Source organism: Squalius cephalus (assembly GCF_949319135.1).
Source record: "Squalius cephalus genome assembly, chromosome: 14".
In the NCBI taxonomy this organism is placed as follows: Eukaryota; Metazoa; Chordata; class Actinopteri; order Cypriniformes; family Leuciscidae; genus Squalius; species Squalius cephalus.
This window is the reverse complement of record NC_137135.1, coordinates 36,868,688-36,885,614: the sequence shown is the minus strand read 5'-3', so window position 1 is coordinate 36,885,614 and position 16,927 is coordinate 36,868,688. Positions and strand designations below refer to the sequence as shown.

The 16,927-nt window shown below is 43.4% G+C and overlaps 1 protein-coding gene across 1 annotated transcript; it reads right to left on the bottom strand.

Moving 5' to 3' along the window:
• Positions 1-403: 403 nt before the first annotated feature.
• On the bottom strand, positions 404-15,468 carry LOC307171593 (nuclear factor 7, ovary-like). The gene is made up of 6 exons (XM_079893333.1): positions 14,680-15,468; positions 9,314-9,409; positions 8,873-9,103; positions 8,773-8,795; positions 8,573-8,691; positions 404-2,464 (listed from the first exon to the last, which is right to left on the bottom strand). The coding sequence occupies exons 1-6, from the start codon at positions 15,079-15,081 to the stop codon at positions 1,977-1,979; spliced, it is 1,359 nt and encodes a 452-aa protein (XP_079749459.1). The 5' UTR covers positions 15,082-15,468; the 3' UTR covers positions 404-1,976.
• Positions 15,469-16,927: the final 1,459 nt, after the last annotated feature.

The following is a 16,927-nucleotide window of genomic DNA, read 5'->3' as shown; positions in this document are numbered from 1 at the left end:
ATAAATAGTTAAACTGGAGTAAATACACATTTCCACCATGATATTTGTATTTTCACATGTGCTACTTGTTTATAGTAATCCAATTACTTTTCCAGCTGAGTGAGAAGTATAGGAACATCTACAGCCTCAGAAACGGATATGATAAAATAGTGTATGTGTCTGGGTTTAAAATGGTTAAGGATGTTTTGATCACTCATCACCCGCCCTATTTCACACACTTAAAGGCAGAGGCAGGTGTGTGCATCAGCTACTATATAAAATGACTTAGTAATCTAACAATACCAAATTATTATTTTTTTAAAGAAAGCAAACACAAAGTGCCTGTTTATAATACAGCTACAGTATATATGGAATCATTTTATATATTTATTTAGTTTATTTTATATATAAGACAAAGATTATTGTCATTCAGCTATACAGTTTTTATTGCAGATTAGCAAAGTGTTTAAATACAAACTATTTTTTATGACTGCTTGTACACCCGGTCTAAACCCAGTTTCCCTCTATTGTCTTTGACACCGACTCCTGACTGAGAAAGGATCTCCTTTAACAATGGCGACAGCAGTTTGCCATGAGTCTCCTGAAGAGCTTTGGAGAGGAAGACTCAGTCTAGAAGAACGTATTCAGCGAGAGTGTGGAGCCGTTAAAGAAGAGCAGGGTAAGTGTCTATATGTGACCCTGGATCATGTCTCCAGTCTCGAGTCGCACGGGTTTATCTGTGGCAATAGCCAACTATACATTGTATGGGTCAAAATTATCGATTTTTCTTTTATGCCAAAAATCTTTAGGATATTAAGATCATGTTCCATGAAGATATTTTGTAAATTTCCTACCGTAAATATATAAAACATGTATTTCTGTGAGTGAATGCAGCACAATCGCCAACATAAATGAACAACTTTATAGGAGATTTTCTCAATGTTTCGATTTTTTTGCACCCTCAGATTCCAGATTTACAATATTACAATTTACAAATATTGTCCTATCATAACAAACCATACATCAATGGAAAGCGTATTTATTCAGCAGATGATGTATAAATCCCAATTTCAGAAAATTGACCCATGTGACTGGTTTTGTGGTTCAGGGTCACATATGCACTCTTAAATATAAAGGTAATGTATTGGCATCTATGGCTTCATGAAGTACCTTTAACATCCATGGAACTTTGCCATTGCACAAAAGATGGAAGAAGGTTCTTTAGACTATTAAAATGTTTTTGTTTTTATGCTAAGAAAAACATGGTTCTTCTTATAACTAATCACTTAAAGGTTCTTTGGGGAATCCTGAATGGTTCTTCTGTGGCATCACTGTAAAAAACCCTTTCGCAACCTTTACTTTGAAGAATATCAGTTTTCAGAGTTGCACTGACATGCATTTCAATTTATTAAGAACAAAAATGAGCTCAAGTGAAATTTTACAGAAGTTTTTTGTAGTATCTGTATATGTATCATTCAGTCAATGTCTTTACTCTGACACACAGGCTGACCTTAAACAATGCAGTGGCCAATGTTATCGGTAACTGGTGTTCGGCCATCGATATGATGTTGATGTCCAGAAGCGTCTCACAGGATCTGTGTGTGAGTCTATTGAAAATACATTTAAATGCATTTAAAAGAGCACTTAAAGCATGTTATAACACTCATATTTAGGGGGAATTTTGTTTTTTAAATATAGGGGTACAAAACATCAAAGCTTGTGACACACATCACCATGGAGATTACTCATCATTTTAACAAGATGTCGTGTTGTGTTTAGCTGTATGATGCCTTCCCGGGAAATATAACGAAGCGGTTGCCAGGACCTCGTCAGACAATAATCTCAAACTAGTGCTGGACATCAGTCATGTGATCGTCACGGCCCAATCACAGCCAGCGTACTGATACTCAGATCAACAGCTCTCTTACTCATGAGATATGGGTTAAATACTGGAGACATGATGAAAGCTGGAAGATCCAGATCTACAGGAGTGACGTTTACTGACTATTGACCGGTAAGATCCACAGAGAGGGAAAACACCGGAAGAATGGGAAGAGTGTGTGAGTGAAGGTGGCTGTGAATGTGTGTAGATGTGTGTTAGTTACAGGATCAGAGAACGACACCGTTCCTCCGTCATAGTCCAGATTCACTCTCACACGATCAAGCTTCTGTTCAACAGGAAAACCAGAACCTGAAGACACTCGGTACCGCACACTCCAGACATCAGTGTTGAAGAAACCCCCTCCCTTCCTCTGGTTTGATGCTGTAGTTACTCCAAGAGCCCACCATGAACTCTCTTTAACCTCCACATCCCAGCAGTGTGTTCCTGAGTTAAAGCCCTCTGAACCCAGAACACAGAGACAACAGTCAAATCTCTCTGGATTATCAGGAAGAGGATGGCTGTTCCCGCTCCATGTCACACTGGTCAGATCATCAGACACGACGAGACATGGATCTGCAGTGTTTGGGTCCAGAATCACAGGAGCTGATGAGACACAATCAACAGAAGCTTTTATTCTGATCTTCATATGATGATCGAGAGTGAACCCAACACAGATTATTATGAGTTATGACACTCGTCCTGTTGATCAAACACACTTTCCTCTGATCACTGTCAGTGCTGTTATTAGTTTCACACTCGCTTTATCATCAGCGTTTAACGGCATCAACTACAAACATTAAATATGAGATTCAGACATTTGTGTCCATCAAGAGAAACTGATACTTTGGGAAAGTTAAATAACAATAAATCACTGAGATGTGTTGAGATTTATGATGATGATGAAGAACGTACTCGGTTACCTAATGTAACCTCGGTTCTCTCTAGAAGAGGGAACGAGTATTGCGTAAGTTGCTTACGCTACGGGAAAGTCTTCTTTCTTCGAGATCTAAAGCCAAAAATTATCCTTAATTTTGTATTCATTGTCAACGCAGTGCGGCAGCCGGCAGACCATTGCAGGCTGTATGAGCGTGCTCATTGGCTGCTCAGTGGCAACTGCTTAAGCCTACCAGTGAGCGCTGAGTGACGTCACAGCTTCGCGCCCTCCACACCCCTCTAACCGTCAAGATGGGTGTGGCCAGTGTGTATATAAGGAGGGCTCACAGGCTGAAATTCTTGTTTTCGTAGTCTGAAGCGCAAAAGCTCGTGGCGCGTCACGGCAGGTTACGCAATACTCGTTCCCTCTTCTAGAGAGAACCGAGGTTACATTAGGTAACCGAGTACGTTCTCTTACGAGAGGTTCTCTCGTATTGCGTAAGTTTCTTACGCTACGGGAACCCCTTGTCAACGCCGTGCGCGTCGAGCATCCAGCACATGAATCCCAGGGAGACCGGGGAAAACATGACGCTGAAAACAGGTGGCCGGTTGGAGAAACGGGCCAACACATGTACAAAGCACTTCACTTCGTAGATAGATAGAGCGGCACAGCCGGTCTATACATATCAATGTAAATAGTGCGGTCGGCAGCGCGGGCCCACACAGTACATAAGCAAATATTAGGGAAGAAATAGAGCGGTTTCACAGTCTATTTGTGGGGAGAATAATCCCAGCGCGACAGAGTGTAGGGCGGGCGGCCAGCGGCGCGGGCCAGCACCAGTACACAAGCGCGTAACGGGGAATAAAGGAACAGAGCGGCACAGCCGGTCTGAGCACAAAATACTCCTTCCCTTGGTGCCATACCAGAAATATCACCAGTATGTGAACGTAGTCTGTGCATAATCGACTGGGCAGAGCATACATGGCACTTATTCTGATAATAGTTTAGCCTGCAAGGCAGGAACTTCCAGGTTATAAAACCTCCCGAATGTCGATGGGAAGGCCCAGCCCGCTGCCATACAAATATCGTGAATAGAAATCCCGCTGGACCAGGCCCACGAGGAGGCCATGCCTCTAGTGGAGTGGGCTCTGATACCCAAAGGGCACTGCAGGTGTTTGGAGACGTAAGCTGCTGCAATCGCGTCCACTATCCACCTGGACAGACTCTGTTTCGAGGTGGCGAGACCCTGGTGCGTCCGCCAAAAGAAACGAAGAGCTGCTCGGAACGCCTAAAAGCGGCGGAGCGCGTGATGTAAACTCTCAGCGCCCTAACAGGGCATAGGAGGTTATCACTGTCCCCGTTATTGGATGTTCACAACCCCTTCTGGCAGGTCAACGTGTATCCGTTGATTATCCATGCATGCAGAGACCATCGCTCTGGATGGGGATGCCAGATCGATCCACCGGCTTGAGAGAGGAGATCCTTTCTCACCGGGATCGGCCATGGGGTGGTGCGTTTCCCTTATACTCGCTATGACCTGTGGTAACAGGGAGATCAGAGGGAAAGCGTACAGCGGGAGGCTGGGCCAGGTTTGGGACAGCGCGTCCTCGCTTTTCGAGAAAAATATCGGGCTGTGAGCGTTCTTTTTCCAGGGCTTCAGTGCTGAAACGCAGCTCTGAGTCACTCTGATTCGAATGCCGCCGGAAGCCCAGGCTCTGTGAGGCACTCGGGCGTTCAACCAGCGTTGCAGCGGGCGCATACGCAATAGACCCAGCTGAAGCACTGCTGCAGCTGAAGCCATCCAACCCAGCATCCTCTGAAATGTATTGAGAGGTGCGGTGCTGCCCGGTTGGAAGGACGCAGCCAGGCGTTGATAGGCGGGCCTTCATTGCCACAGTGTCCAGATCCAAACCCAGGAAAGAGGTTGATTGACTGGGCACTAATGAGCTCTTGGTCCAGTTGACCGTGAGCCCCAGGCTTTCCAGGTGGCTGAGAAGCACTGTTCTGTGGCGGATGAGTTCGGCCTCTGACTGTGCTAGAATCAGCCAATCGTCCGGATAGTTTAAAATTCGCATCCCCTGACCTCTCAGGGGAGCGAGAGCCATGTCCATGCACTTCGTGAATGTACGGGGTGCCAAAAACAGGCCGAACGGCAGGACGGTGTATTGATATACCTGACCATCGAAGGCGAATCTCAAGAATGGCCTGTGACGGGGTATTATCTGGATCTGAAAGTACGCGTGCTTTAGATCGAGAGAGATAAACCAGTCCCTCGGGCGAATTTGCGCGAGGATCTGCCTGGTTGTGAGCATTTTGAACGGTCTTCTCATAAGAGCTTTGTTCAAATATCTCAGATCCAAAATCGGTCTAAGAGCTCCGTCCTTCTTGGGAACGAGGAAATATCGGCTGTAAAAGCCCGACTCGCTCATAGAAGGGGGAACCGGTTCTATAGCCCCTTTGCACAGAAGTGTGGCTATTTCTGCTCGAAGTATATGTGCTACTTTCCCATTCACTCTCGTCTCGGTACGCGCCCGAAAGCGCGGGAGGCGGCGAGCGAACTGCAGAGTATAGCCTAGTTTTACTGTGCTTAGCACCCATTCTGATGCGCCTGGAAGAGCTTCCCACGCTCTTGCGTGTGCAGCCAGGGGCAGAATGGCCTCCGGGCTCTGATCGCCACGCATCGCGGGCTCGAGAGCTCAAAACGGAGGGGCGGGCGCAGCGCGCGCACTCTCGGTGCTTAGATACGGCGGATCGCACACAGCGATAGCTGGCCGTTTTACACACAGTGTCCCGGTGGCTTTGGACGGGGAACATATAGTGTGAGGCGCGACGCGCAAGGGCGGCGTCGGGGGCGAAATGTTCATTAGTATGTGTGAGCGCTCGAGGGCGGGCATTTAAAACATGACCGGTCGTGAGAGGCCGTGTGACAGAGCGGGCAGTGAGTAGGTGTGGGCACGGTGAGGTCGACACGTGACCTACTTTTAACACTCGAGCGGCTTCTGCCTACTTTATGAGAGTGGGCTCTGTGAGAGACACGGAATTTATAGTGCTTGTGTGCAGGGGTGAACACGGAAACGTGGGCACATTCACTGCATTTGAAACACATACGGCGTGAGCCGTGCAACCGGACATTATGCTCATTTGAGATTTCTCTGGGTCGCCGTGAGAACGGTGGTTGCGCGCAGGCGAGCAGGTAGATATACCGGTTCGTTGGCTGCGAGGTAAACATCTGCAGTAGCCGTGGCAACGGGGACTGACAGAGCTTGAAGCTTTGACGGTGATCCAGCTGCAGCGGGACTTAACCGTCTTTTCTTCCCTCGTGTATAGACGCTCATAAATAATCGAGCACCATGTGGTGCGAGAGGCGGGTTCGCTTTCTGTATGTAAGAAAAGCTGGCCGCGAGCTCGGAGAAGCGAACAGTAAAAAAACGTATCTGCCGCGAGAGCTGGGCTCAAACACAGGTCTCTGGCGTTACAGCCTATGATTCTGCCACTGGGCTACAGGGGAGAACACATTAGCTTTTGGTTAGCGCGAGCATATAAGAGTACGACCTCATGTTTGTTTGCAGTCGTGCGTGTATTAAAAACAGGCTCGTTTACTGAAAACACTCTCTCTCCTCTTTTCGCCGGTGAGTGAGGCGCGCGCGCTGAACGTTGCTCGTGACCGTCCGCTCTGTCATCCCTTGTGAACGGCTTAATCTGCGCGGCCCAACAAGGGGGAGTGCAGGTTCGCTTTCTGTAAGTAAGAAAAACTGGCCGCGAGCTTGGAGAAGCGAACAGCATAAATTTTTATCTGCCGCGAGAGCCGGGATCGAACCCGGGTCTCTGGCGCAAAAGCCTAAGTTTCTGCCACTGAGCCACAGGGGCAAACACATTAGCTTTAGGTTAGCTTTATGCTTGCAGGCATGCGTGTATTTATAACAGGCTCGTATACTGCAATATGAACAATTCCAGTCGCCTGAACTTAAGAGGGGACTGAGAAATGTGTGAGAAATTGAGGTAGGTCCGCGCGAGGACGGAGTAGCTTTCTTGTAACGTAAAGAGAGCTCCAGGACCGTCCGTTTCTGCCATCCCTTGTGAGCGGTACAGTTTGCGCGGCTCAAACAGAGGGAGAGGAAGCTCGCTCTGAGACCGTCCACTTCTGCCATCCCTTGTGAGCGGCGCAGTAGTGCGGCTCGAACAGAGGGAGGGTGTCTATCTCATTCGCCTCATCCCCTGACGCGGCGGCGCGGGCGAGAGCCGGCGGTCGAGCGGCCGGGAGGGGGGCGGAGAGGGCGAGAGAGAAGGGAGAGGTTCCGGCGAGCTCCTCAGTCATATCAGTCTCCGGTGGTCTCTGCGAGCGGCACTTCCTATTGCGCGGCCCGGCAGGGACAGGCGGAGCGACAGCTTGGTCGAAAACTTCAAGTCGAGCCCGCAGGGTCGACATTGAAAGTTCTTAGCACTCGGGGCAGCCACCCGTAGAGAGTGCGGTGGCGGCGTGCTCGCGGCCCAGGCAGAGAGCGCAGATGAGGTGGTGGTCTCCGTTGCTGAGCGGGGCGCGGCACGAGCCGCAGGAAAAAAACGAGGCGTTTTGACAAAAACTGCTTTTGACAAAAACCTGGTAGGCTTAAGCAGTTGCCGCTGAGCAGCCAATGAGCACGCTCATAGTGCCTGCCATGGTCTGCCGGCTGCCACACTGCGTTGACAATGAATACAAAATTAAGGATAATTTTTGGCTTCAGATCTCGAAGAAAGAAGACTTTCCCGTAGCGTAAGCAACTTACGCAATACGAGAGAACCTCTCGTAAGAGAACTGTAAGTGTGTGTCTGATCTTCAGCATCTGATCATCTTCATTTTATTGGCTCTTATAGTCTGTGTTTTGTTTTAAATTAGTTTATTATGACTGTCTGTTGTGTTTGACTTACAATCATGAATCACCTTTAACACTTCCTAGCCACGCCCTAGCAACCATTGTCGAGCACCCTAGCAACCCAACTCCAAAGAGGGATATCTGCTAATCTGAATGTCATGAGGAGTTGCGGTTGGTTTATATCATTCATACTTACAAGCAGCCTTTGAAGTAACATGATTGGCAGCTGCCAAGCCACTCCCTAGCAACTAAACAGAGTACCCTAGCAACTATTCAGCAAGACCTATAACTCTGCACCAGAACATCGTAGAGACATGGTGGTTGGCTCCTTTGACTAATGCTAGCAAACAGGACTTCCATCATGCTTCACATGCTAGCAGAATAGCTACATGCTAATAGCGATTAACTAAGTGTTGCAGCATGTCAATAATGCTAACTAAAACGCAGTAGCAGCATTCTAATCATGTTAGCACCATGTTAACATGTTAATTATGCTAGCATCATGTTAACAACTTGTTAATCATGCTAGCATCATGTTAATCATATTAGCATCTTGCTAAAACATGCAAGCAACATTGTGATTGTGTTAGCCTCATGCTAGCAACATGCTAATCTTGTTAAAAGTTGGTTAAAAGCATGTTTGCAAAATACTAATCATGTTAGCATCATGCTAAGAACATACTAATCATGTGAACAACATGATAAATGTGTTAGCATCATGTTAGCGAAATGCTAATTGTGTTAGATCTATCTATCTATCTATCTATCTATAGCATCACTCACATTTTCTTCAGGAAATGTACATTCTAGTTATTATTATTATTATTATTATTCTGAGACTAATTTTTTTTAATTGTAACCTCCTAACAGACATCTATCTATCTATCTATCTATCTATCTATCTATCTATCTATCTATCTCTGTCATGAAGAGCCTCTAACTCTCCATCCATCATGTCCAGCTCAGATCTCCTGCTGTCAGACTCACTGTAGCGGATGTAGTCCTGCCTCTTCTTCCAGACTCTGAACGTCAGGTTGCCCAAGTATCGTGGCACATGAATCAAAGCTCCAGAAGCCGTCTGTGGATCCGGCTGTGAGCTCTGGACTCTGGAAGAACATTCAGGAGTCAGAACTGCAGTGGCTTTGGATCAGAACCAGAGAGACCAGAGACAGGAGCAGATCACTCACCTTTCCATTGAGACTGGAAACTCCTGCAGAACAAACACACCATTTATCATCAAGAACTCAATCAATCATCAATCAATCAACCAATGATCTGAAATCAGACCTTCAGAAAGCAGACGTCATTGGCTTTCATCATCTCCTCCATGTCTTTGATTGTGTGTGAAAGAGCTGAGATGTGTCTGTTCATCTCATCCAGCTTCTCCTTCATCCTCTGCTCCTTCTGCTCCTCTTCCTCCCTCAGTGCAGTGACTGTAGCGTGTTCTTCACGGCTGAGAAACTGATGAAGCATCTTAAACTGCTGTTTAATCTGATGCTCTGTGTGCTCAGCTTGAGACTGAAATCACATCACATTCACTTCAATCATCTCAATCGACACACATCATTAATATCCAAGATTAACTCGGATACCCGACATAAAACGGATCCAGAAGCAGAAGCTCGTCATTTACAGAAATAATAAACTGGAGTCCATTATAGCAGATCATAACTGTATATAGTGATCCAACAGCTGTAATGAAAATGGCTCTCGTCTCTGTTTCCTCACCTTGATGTGTCGAACTGTTTTCTCAATCTCTGCTTTCATTTCTTCATTGTGTTCAAGTTTCTCCTGTAAGGACTTCAGTGCTGTATTGAGTTCCTCCTAGAATTGAACAAAAATACATAAAACTCCAGATTACAGTGAAGAGAAGACAATACAGTGACGATCATATTGAAGGGTTAAAATTTAAGAATCTATTTCAGATATGCTTCCTTACATAACATCACAGTGAAGAATACTGATTTTAGCTTTTAAGGTTAAGATCTCAGCAAAGTTGTAATTCCTGTTTTCTTTAATGGCTCTTCGAGCCCCAGTTTCACTCAGACTGATGGGATTAGCACACGAATGATTCACTGAGAATCTCACCTTTTGTTACCTTAACCTGCATACTCATTTACATGCTTTGTTTGAATTTGTCTCCACCCCCAAAAGTCCCTCCTCCTAAAATGCCTATAAGATAACATGTAAAGTTATGTTAGATCAGATCATGTTTGAAGTTTCTACAGCGGCGTACAGAGGAGTTCTCAATAAAGAATAACTTCTGTTGAACGCGATCCCGACTGTCTCCTGGTCTCTGCTTTGAAGAAGGAAAAACTTTACAACAGATGGTGCCGTGACCCGGATGGAGAAGAAGGAAACTCAAAGAATTTTAAGCTCCAAGAACTGCATCTTGAAACTTCAAGCTCAAAGATCTCAACCAAGCTGACTGAGTTCCAGACTGAATCCAGATTGAAAACTTCAAGCTCCAAAAAGATCTCAAAGACTGAATTTTTCCAGACGGAATCTTTCTCTACAAATGAAAGACTCTGTGAGTTCCACTCCATTAAAAGAACCAATGCAGACCAGTACAAATGTTTTCCTCTGCGCCGTTCAGAGAAGTAGTTAACAAACAGCTGTAGAGTTTGGTTAACTAAAGATAAGCCTCTAACAAGTTTTCTTTTAGAGATGAAATTGATCCTGTGTTGTTGACAGGGAAGATTAACAGTTACATGTTAATATTGTGTGTATGCTCTTGCTAGAGAAGACCTATCTGTAAGCTAGAGAATTAGCTTTAGAATTAGATTTAGCCTCATGTGCTAATAAGATTGTACCCTCTGTTTGCAAGACAGTAGAGAGAAGTTTTTTTTAGTGTTTGTTTGTGGTAACAAAAATTCACAAAATGTTTAGGAAAAGTACTAGACAGATTACACCTTTTTGGACAGATAGTGAATTCAAGTCTTTGTTATCAGAGCACATGGACTCAATCGTGACTGAGGAAGTCAGATTGAATTTAACAAAGAAATTTGGCATTGATCCAGGCAAAGTTTGGTCAATCGAAGATTGTAAAAAGGTACTAGGAGAAAGTATTCGCAAGAACAGTGTCAAAGGCATTATCTTCTGTCACAGAGAATTCGGTTTAACCCTAGCTACAGAACAGTCTAAGCGCAACTCCGAGCTAGAGAAACAGATCAAAGAGCTCCGGCTAGAATATCTTCGTTGACTAAGAAAGTAAACCGCAACAAAGATGCAGAAAAAACTGATGTGGAAGAAGTTAGTCAGCCTGATAACAATTATCCTGACTTAAAAGCTTTCGTTGAAACAAATGTAGCCATCCAATCAGTAACTGATCAGCCTGTAGATTCAGTGTAGGTTTGTGGGGCTAGGAGAAGATCTCAGGGAACTAAAAGTGTTACTCCGAACTCTTCTGTTGTCCAAACACAAGCAGTCAAAACATTTTTAGGTCCGAAAGATATTGAGAGAATTGCTGAAAGTTTGCCATCAGTGCAAAGAAATTTTTCTGAGTTTAGGAGAGCATTGTTCAGTAAAATGCATCTTTACGACATGTCGTTGCCAGAAGTCACACAGCTGATGTCAGAAATTCTAACTGAATCTGAATTCAACCATTTTGAGTCTGCTGTTACTTCCGAACTGCAACATGTCAGTAAAGGCGATTTGAGAGAAGGTGTTTTGAAAATCCTAAAGAATATCTTAGGACCGAAAATCGATTGGTCAAAAATGACCAATTGTGTACAAGAGAAAAAAGAAACTGTTTGTGAGTACACAGAACGATTCTGTCAGACCGCTGCCGTTTACAGCGGAATTGCCGACACTCCAGAGAAAGTGTTAGGTCATACTGGTCCTCTAGTTCGCGAATGGTCCGATGGTCTTTTGTCAGAACATAGAAATGCATTGCCTTTCTTAGATCTTACATGGTCAAATAGAACCCTGCAAGACAACTTGGACAGTTTAGCTATGTGGGAAAGAGACTCTGATGTCAAGGCAAGAGTAAAAATTGCAGCAGCATCCTTTAAGGTTAACTCAGAGAAGCAAAAGAAACGCAAAAGTCCTAGAGAAGCCAGTTGTTCTTACTGTGACAAGCACGGACATTTTGGAAATGAGTGTAGGAAAAGCAAAAAGAACTTTAAAGATGTAAATAAGGTTACTCAGCTTCTGCTTAGCCTGCTTGATATTCTGAAGCAGCCCCTCCCCTCCTCGTTAAACTCGTGGGGCAACTTGATACAGTGTTAACCATTTAGGCTGTGATTGCTTAATCTCCCCAGTAACTTACAACAACAATGAAAGACTTATTTTTGTTTAATAGAACAAAAGGAAAGTGACTGTCTCAGCTTTTGTTTGGGGGACATTAAATAAGACTCACAGCCTTAAATGTTATGCCATAAAATATTGCAGTCAGACAACCATCCTCTGTTAATGATGTTTATTAGGACTGATGTTTCACTGGAGAATGGAAATGTGCCAATTTTCTCACACACTGTATAGTGTGTACACAACACAGGGATAGGATAGGACACATGGACCAGTGAGGTGCCCAGGGGAGAACTGGAAGCAACAGGCTTTCGGGGGCCAACCCTGCGGTGAAGATTCCCTTATAGGCCCTTCCCAACCATAGTCCATCCTCACCTCACTGTTCTTTTTTAGGTGTCTCATAAATTAAGAAATAGGGAAAGAATGAAACGACAACCGTAGACTCTGAAAATGATAGAACCATAGTGTTTAAACTGCTACAACCGTAGTGTTTTGAAGAAATACTGCTCTGTTTTCTTTCTTCCTCTGTGCAGATAAACACTTGAGGGCTGTTCCAAAAAAAAAATCCATATGCAACGACGTCTCATCTGCTTATGAAGCCACAACCTCAAGAAGACTATTACACCCACTGCTGAACGAGCCAATCACAAAAGAAAAAAAAAAAAAGAAAAAAAATACACAACGCAGAAATACAAAACCTTCAGTCATCCATCGATATGATCAAGACTACAAGCCTGCACCATTATCTGATTGCTGCACCTGTCTCACTGGTCTCTGCTTTGAAGAAAGAAAAACTTTACAACAATATAATGCAGTGAAAAAGTATTTGCCCCCAACCTGATTTCTTCAGTTTTTGTGTACATCTCATACTAAACCATTGACGTCGGAAGAAAAAAAAAAGTGGGTGGGTCCTCCCCAGAAAAATGTTACTGGAGTAAATACCATTTCATTCTGGTGCCTTTTAATTTAACAAGTAAACTAAACTCCACTTAACGTCGGGCGGTTCTTTGACTCCACGTCGTGCATTAAATGCACATCTATCCGTGGATTATCCCCCTAATACGGTCATCTGCCAGCAATGACAACTTAAAGCTGTTATTGATGTTTGCAACGCAATATTTGACTGGAAAGGTACAACGGGCGGTTACTTTCGTCAGTTGCGGCTCGTTGAGAAATATAATGTAGCGATTCAGCGGAAATGGAGTTTAATTTATTAATTTTAATTAAAAAAAATATTTATTTTAATTCCTCAAGTGGAATGGATTTGACTGACGGCGCTCTGAAAAGCGAACAGACAAATGCGCTGAATTAGAGACGGTAAAAGTGAGTGGGTCCAATATCATTGATCTTAAAAAGTGGGTGGGTCCTGTCCCACCCATATACAATGGTTCCGACGCCCATGTACTAAACTGATTCAGAAATTGCAACCAGAGTAAACACAGTTTGTAAATGACAATGTTATTTATTGAAACAAAAAAGTTATCAAATACCAACTGGGCCGGCGTGAAAATGTATTTGCCCCCGTAGTTACTAATTCCTCAGATCTATGAAACTGCATTTATAATGTAGTTCAGCTGGACTAAACACATGCAGTCCTGATCACTGCAGCTGTTCAATCAGATCAACACTGAACACTGAAGCCTGATTGGTTCACGTCTGTGCGCCTCTACAGACAAACGGCTTTTCAGCCGCCAAAACGGACGGAGCCGACTGCATATTTAAGTCGTGCTGAAAACTAATTTCATCAGAATTTTTTCACCACGCTTTTCAGAACGATGAGCTTTGTAAAAATCAACGCGTTTCAGAAAGGCGAGGCATAGAGGAGCAACAATAAAATTATTAAATATTACAATAATGACTTTTTTTAACCTAAAACCACGTAAGCCTATTGCATTAAACCAAATACACGGAATAATGTTCTTTTCAGAACTGTCACATGACCTCTTTAAAAGAGCAAATTTGAGTGACATTTGTTACAAAAACCAATCAGGCTTCAGTATTCAGGGAAAAACTAAAGGCTTGTTGGACTTCATGCAGCTCTGCGCAGACCGATCGGCGGCTGACTTAAAGCAGTGCATGCCTGTTAGAAACTTTGTCCGACTTGATCCAGCGCCGACACCACGTGACTGTGACGTGTGCCATCAAAGTACCGCGAGAGCGATTCGAGAGTAGCCGGAGAACTCAGCCAGCGCAGCTTCTCAAGAGCGGCTGCTCGAGGGCTGATGACGACACAGCTGTTCCACGATTGGCCGGATTCACCGCATGACAACGATCACGTGTGTTTCGTGTTTATTCGAACACCTTTAGTTCCTCTAAAGCTCTCAAATCAGTTTTTTTTATAACAGTAAACACTCTTTTCATGTCGTTGCGATGTTATATTGTGTCATGTTTATCAAATTAAAACTGATTAAAAAACGTAGACTCCACTTCATTGATAGTAGCTTATGTTGAACTTTATTCTTGTTCAAACAGACGCTGTGTGAAGCAGTACATAAAGTATTGAATGAAAATGTCTCTGAAACATCTATTATTTGGCAAATATTGCATTTATTTCACTTCAGCTGTGGTAAAGTATGCTAACACCACGTGAGCGGTCACTACGGGAACCAGAAAGTGTCCGACTTCACGTCTCCGTTTGCAGCTCCTCCCGCCGGCACGCGGCTACTCTCGCCGATCGGGTGCATCCAGCCGCAGCCGATGTCCAACACACCTTAAGTTTTCCTCATACGTCAGTTACTGATGCAGTGCTCATGATCTCAGGGAGTATCCGGAACAATCTGTGTTTATGACTCGTCTTTACATTTGGGACAGGGCCTTACATGTGAATCAAGAAACATTTGTCTTACCTTATGTGATGAAACCACTTCACTGATGGGTCTGAATTTATGATTGTCATGTTGTTTTGAATCTCTGCACACTAAACACACAGGCTGTTTGTCCTCCAGACAGAAGAGTTCGAGTTTCTCACTGTGTAAACTGCAGATCTCCTCAGATCCTGATGAACGCCTCTCATTTCTCTCCCTCAGGAACGACTCACACAAGTTTTTTAACGCAAGACTATCTGGAAGATCAGATCTTGAGGATCTTCTCCTGCAGACAGGACACTCCTGAGATCCCTTGATTTTCCAGTACTGTTGAAGACACTCTTTACAGAAACTGTGACTACAGGATAAAAGAACAGGAGCCTTGAAGATTTCATAACACACAGGACAAGAAAGATCTTCTGCAGAGACATTTAGTGAAGCCATTTTCACTGTTTGAGTTCCAGCAATCTAAACTTTACTTTCACTTTCTGAACGACGGTTTAAAAAACAAATCACCATGAGAATCACAAAGATCAGAAAGAAACTCCTCAAATTCCTCTGTAAAGTTTTCCCCTTCGTACTCCACTGATCGCTGATTCTTTATTGCTTTAGACAAAGTCCAAATGGCAGAAAAGAGAAATAACAAGTCAGCCTCTTCCTGGTTAGTGTTGTAAGAGGTGGAGCTTCTGTGATGAAACAGGTCAAAGAGCAACATCAGTGTCCTGTACCATGATGAACAAACTCAGGGTTACAGGATGAGTTGACCAAACCAAACCAAACCAATCCAGCCAGGCTTAGTTGGTACCATGATGCTGTTCATCAACATTCTCTGTCAGCTCAGGCTTTGATCCCGAGTTTAGGAGTTTAGGAGTGACATCAGTAGCGAACAGCCAATCACAGGCTGAGAAAGAGGGAAACTGAGATTCAGGAGAAACAACACGATTCACTATATAATATTAAGAGAGTGAAAAATATAAATAATTTAAACAAATTTACACAACAAGAAGAAAGCTGTCTATGAAAGAGGACAACTAAAAGAAAAAGTCTTGCTATATCAGTGCAAGTGAAGTTAGTTTACACAGTTGATAAAGGTATAGAGAGAATTGAGCATTTAAGCTCACATCTAGTCATTTTATAGCTTTATCTATTGATTCTAAAGCGTATTTATATTACCTTTATGTATGTATTCAATTAAACTGTGTGTAATAATAATTGATAAACTAAAATGGTACATGTGTGATCGATTAAGGGTACAATAATTACATAAATAATATCCAAATCATACAAAGTTATGATTCTAAATAAGCATTACTAAAAGCCGGACGATTTTGTCTTTAAAAGTCATTTGCTGTGTAGTGATCTTAGAGTAGAGTGCCATGTTTTGTAGTCCTTTGTATTTTTTCTTGTAGATTAGTTCATGATTGTTCCCAGGTGTGTCTTCGCCAATCTCCCCTTGAGTGTAAATATACCCCAGTGTTTCTCATGTTGTTGGTCTGAGGGTTGTTCCATAAAACAAGATTAGAATACAAGCCAGGCTTATTTTGGTTAGTCAGACTTATTGTCGGTTGATTCTGTTTCATAAAGCAAACTTAACATAGTTTGAACTCAGTTACTCTGGCAACTTATGCTGGGAAACTAGCCTGGTCCAGCGCAGACTAACTGGCAGGCTAAGACTCAGCTGTTACACAGATCCTCTAACACTGACCAATAGGAAATGATTAGTTCATCTTTGGGGTCTGAGTCCTTCGTTCTTTTGTCACGTGACAGCCATATTGAATACTTAACCTAGTTAATAATTCACAACCTGCTTACAAACAAGCGCGGAGTTAGTTTTGTGGATCCACTTGGATGATGCGACGGCAGCCACAGTACAACGGCATCTCCTACTATACCGTGAACCAAAATACAAGCCGAAATCTCGTTTTTTCGTTTGTTTGTTTTTCTGTTAAAAAACAACAACAAAAAAACGAATAAAGGCGTGTTTTCTCGTCTTTGCTCATCTCATTTCAAATTGAAAAACAAACTATCAGAAAGTACACTGACCATTTTCTTTGGTGAACTTCTTAACATATCCTCGACTCGGATACTTAAAAAAACATGGCCGCCAGCAGCCAATCAGCTTTCAGTGGCGAATGGCCTACCATTACAAAAATGGATATATTCATCATTTTTTTAAATAATATAACATAATTTAAATAGCTTCTATAAATCTTTACACTTTTACAAACTTTAAACTTTGAATTTTTTTAATGTTTTTACCTCATCAGAACGGTACGAAACTTGGTGACTT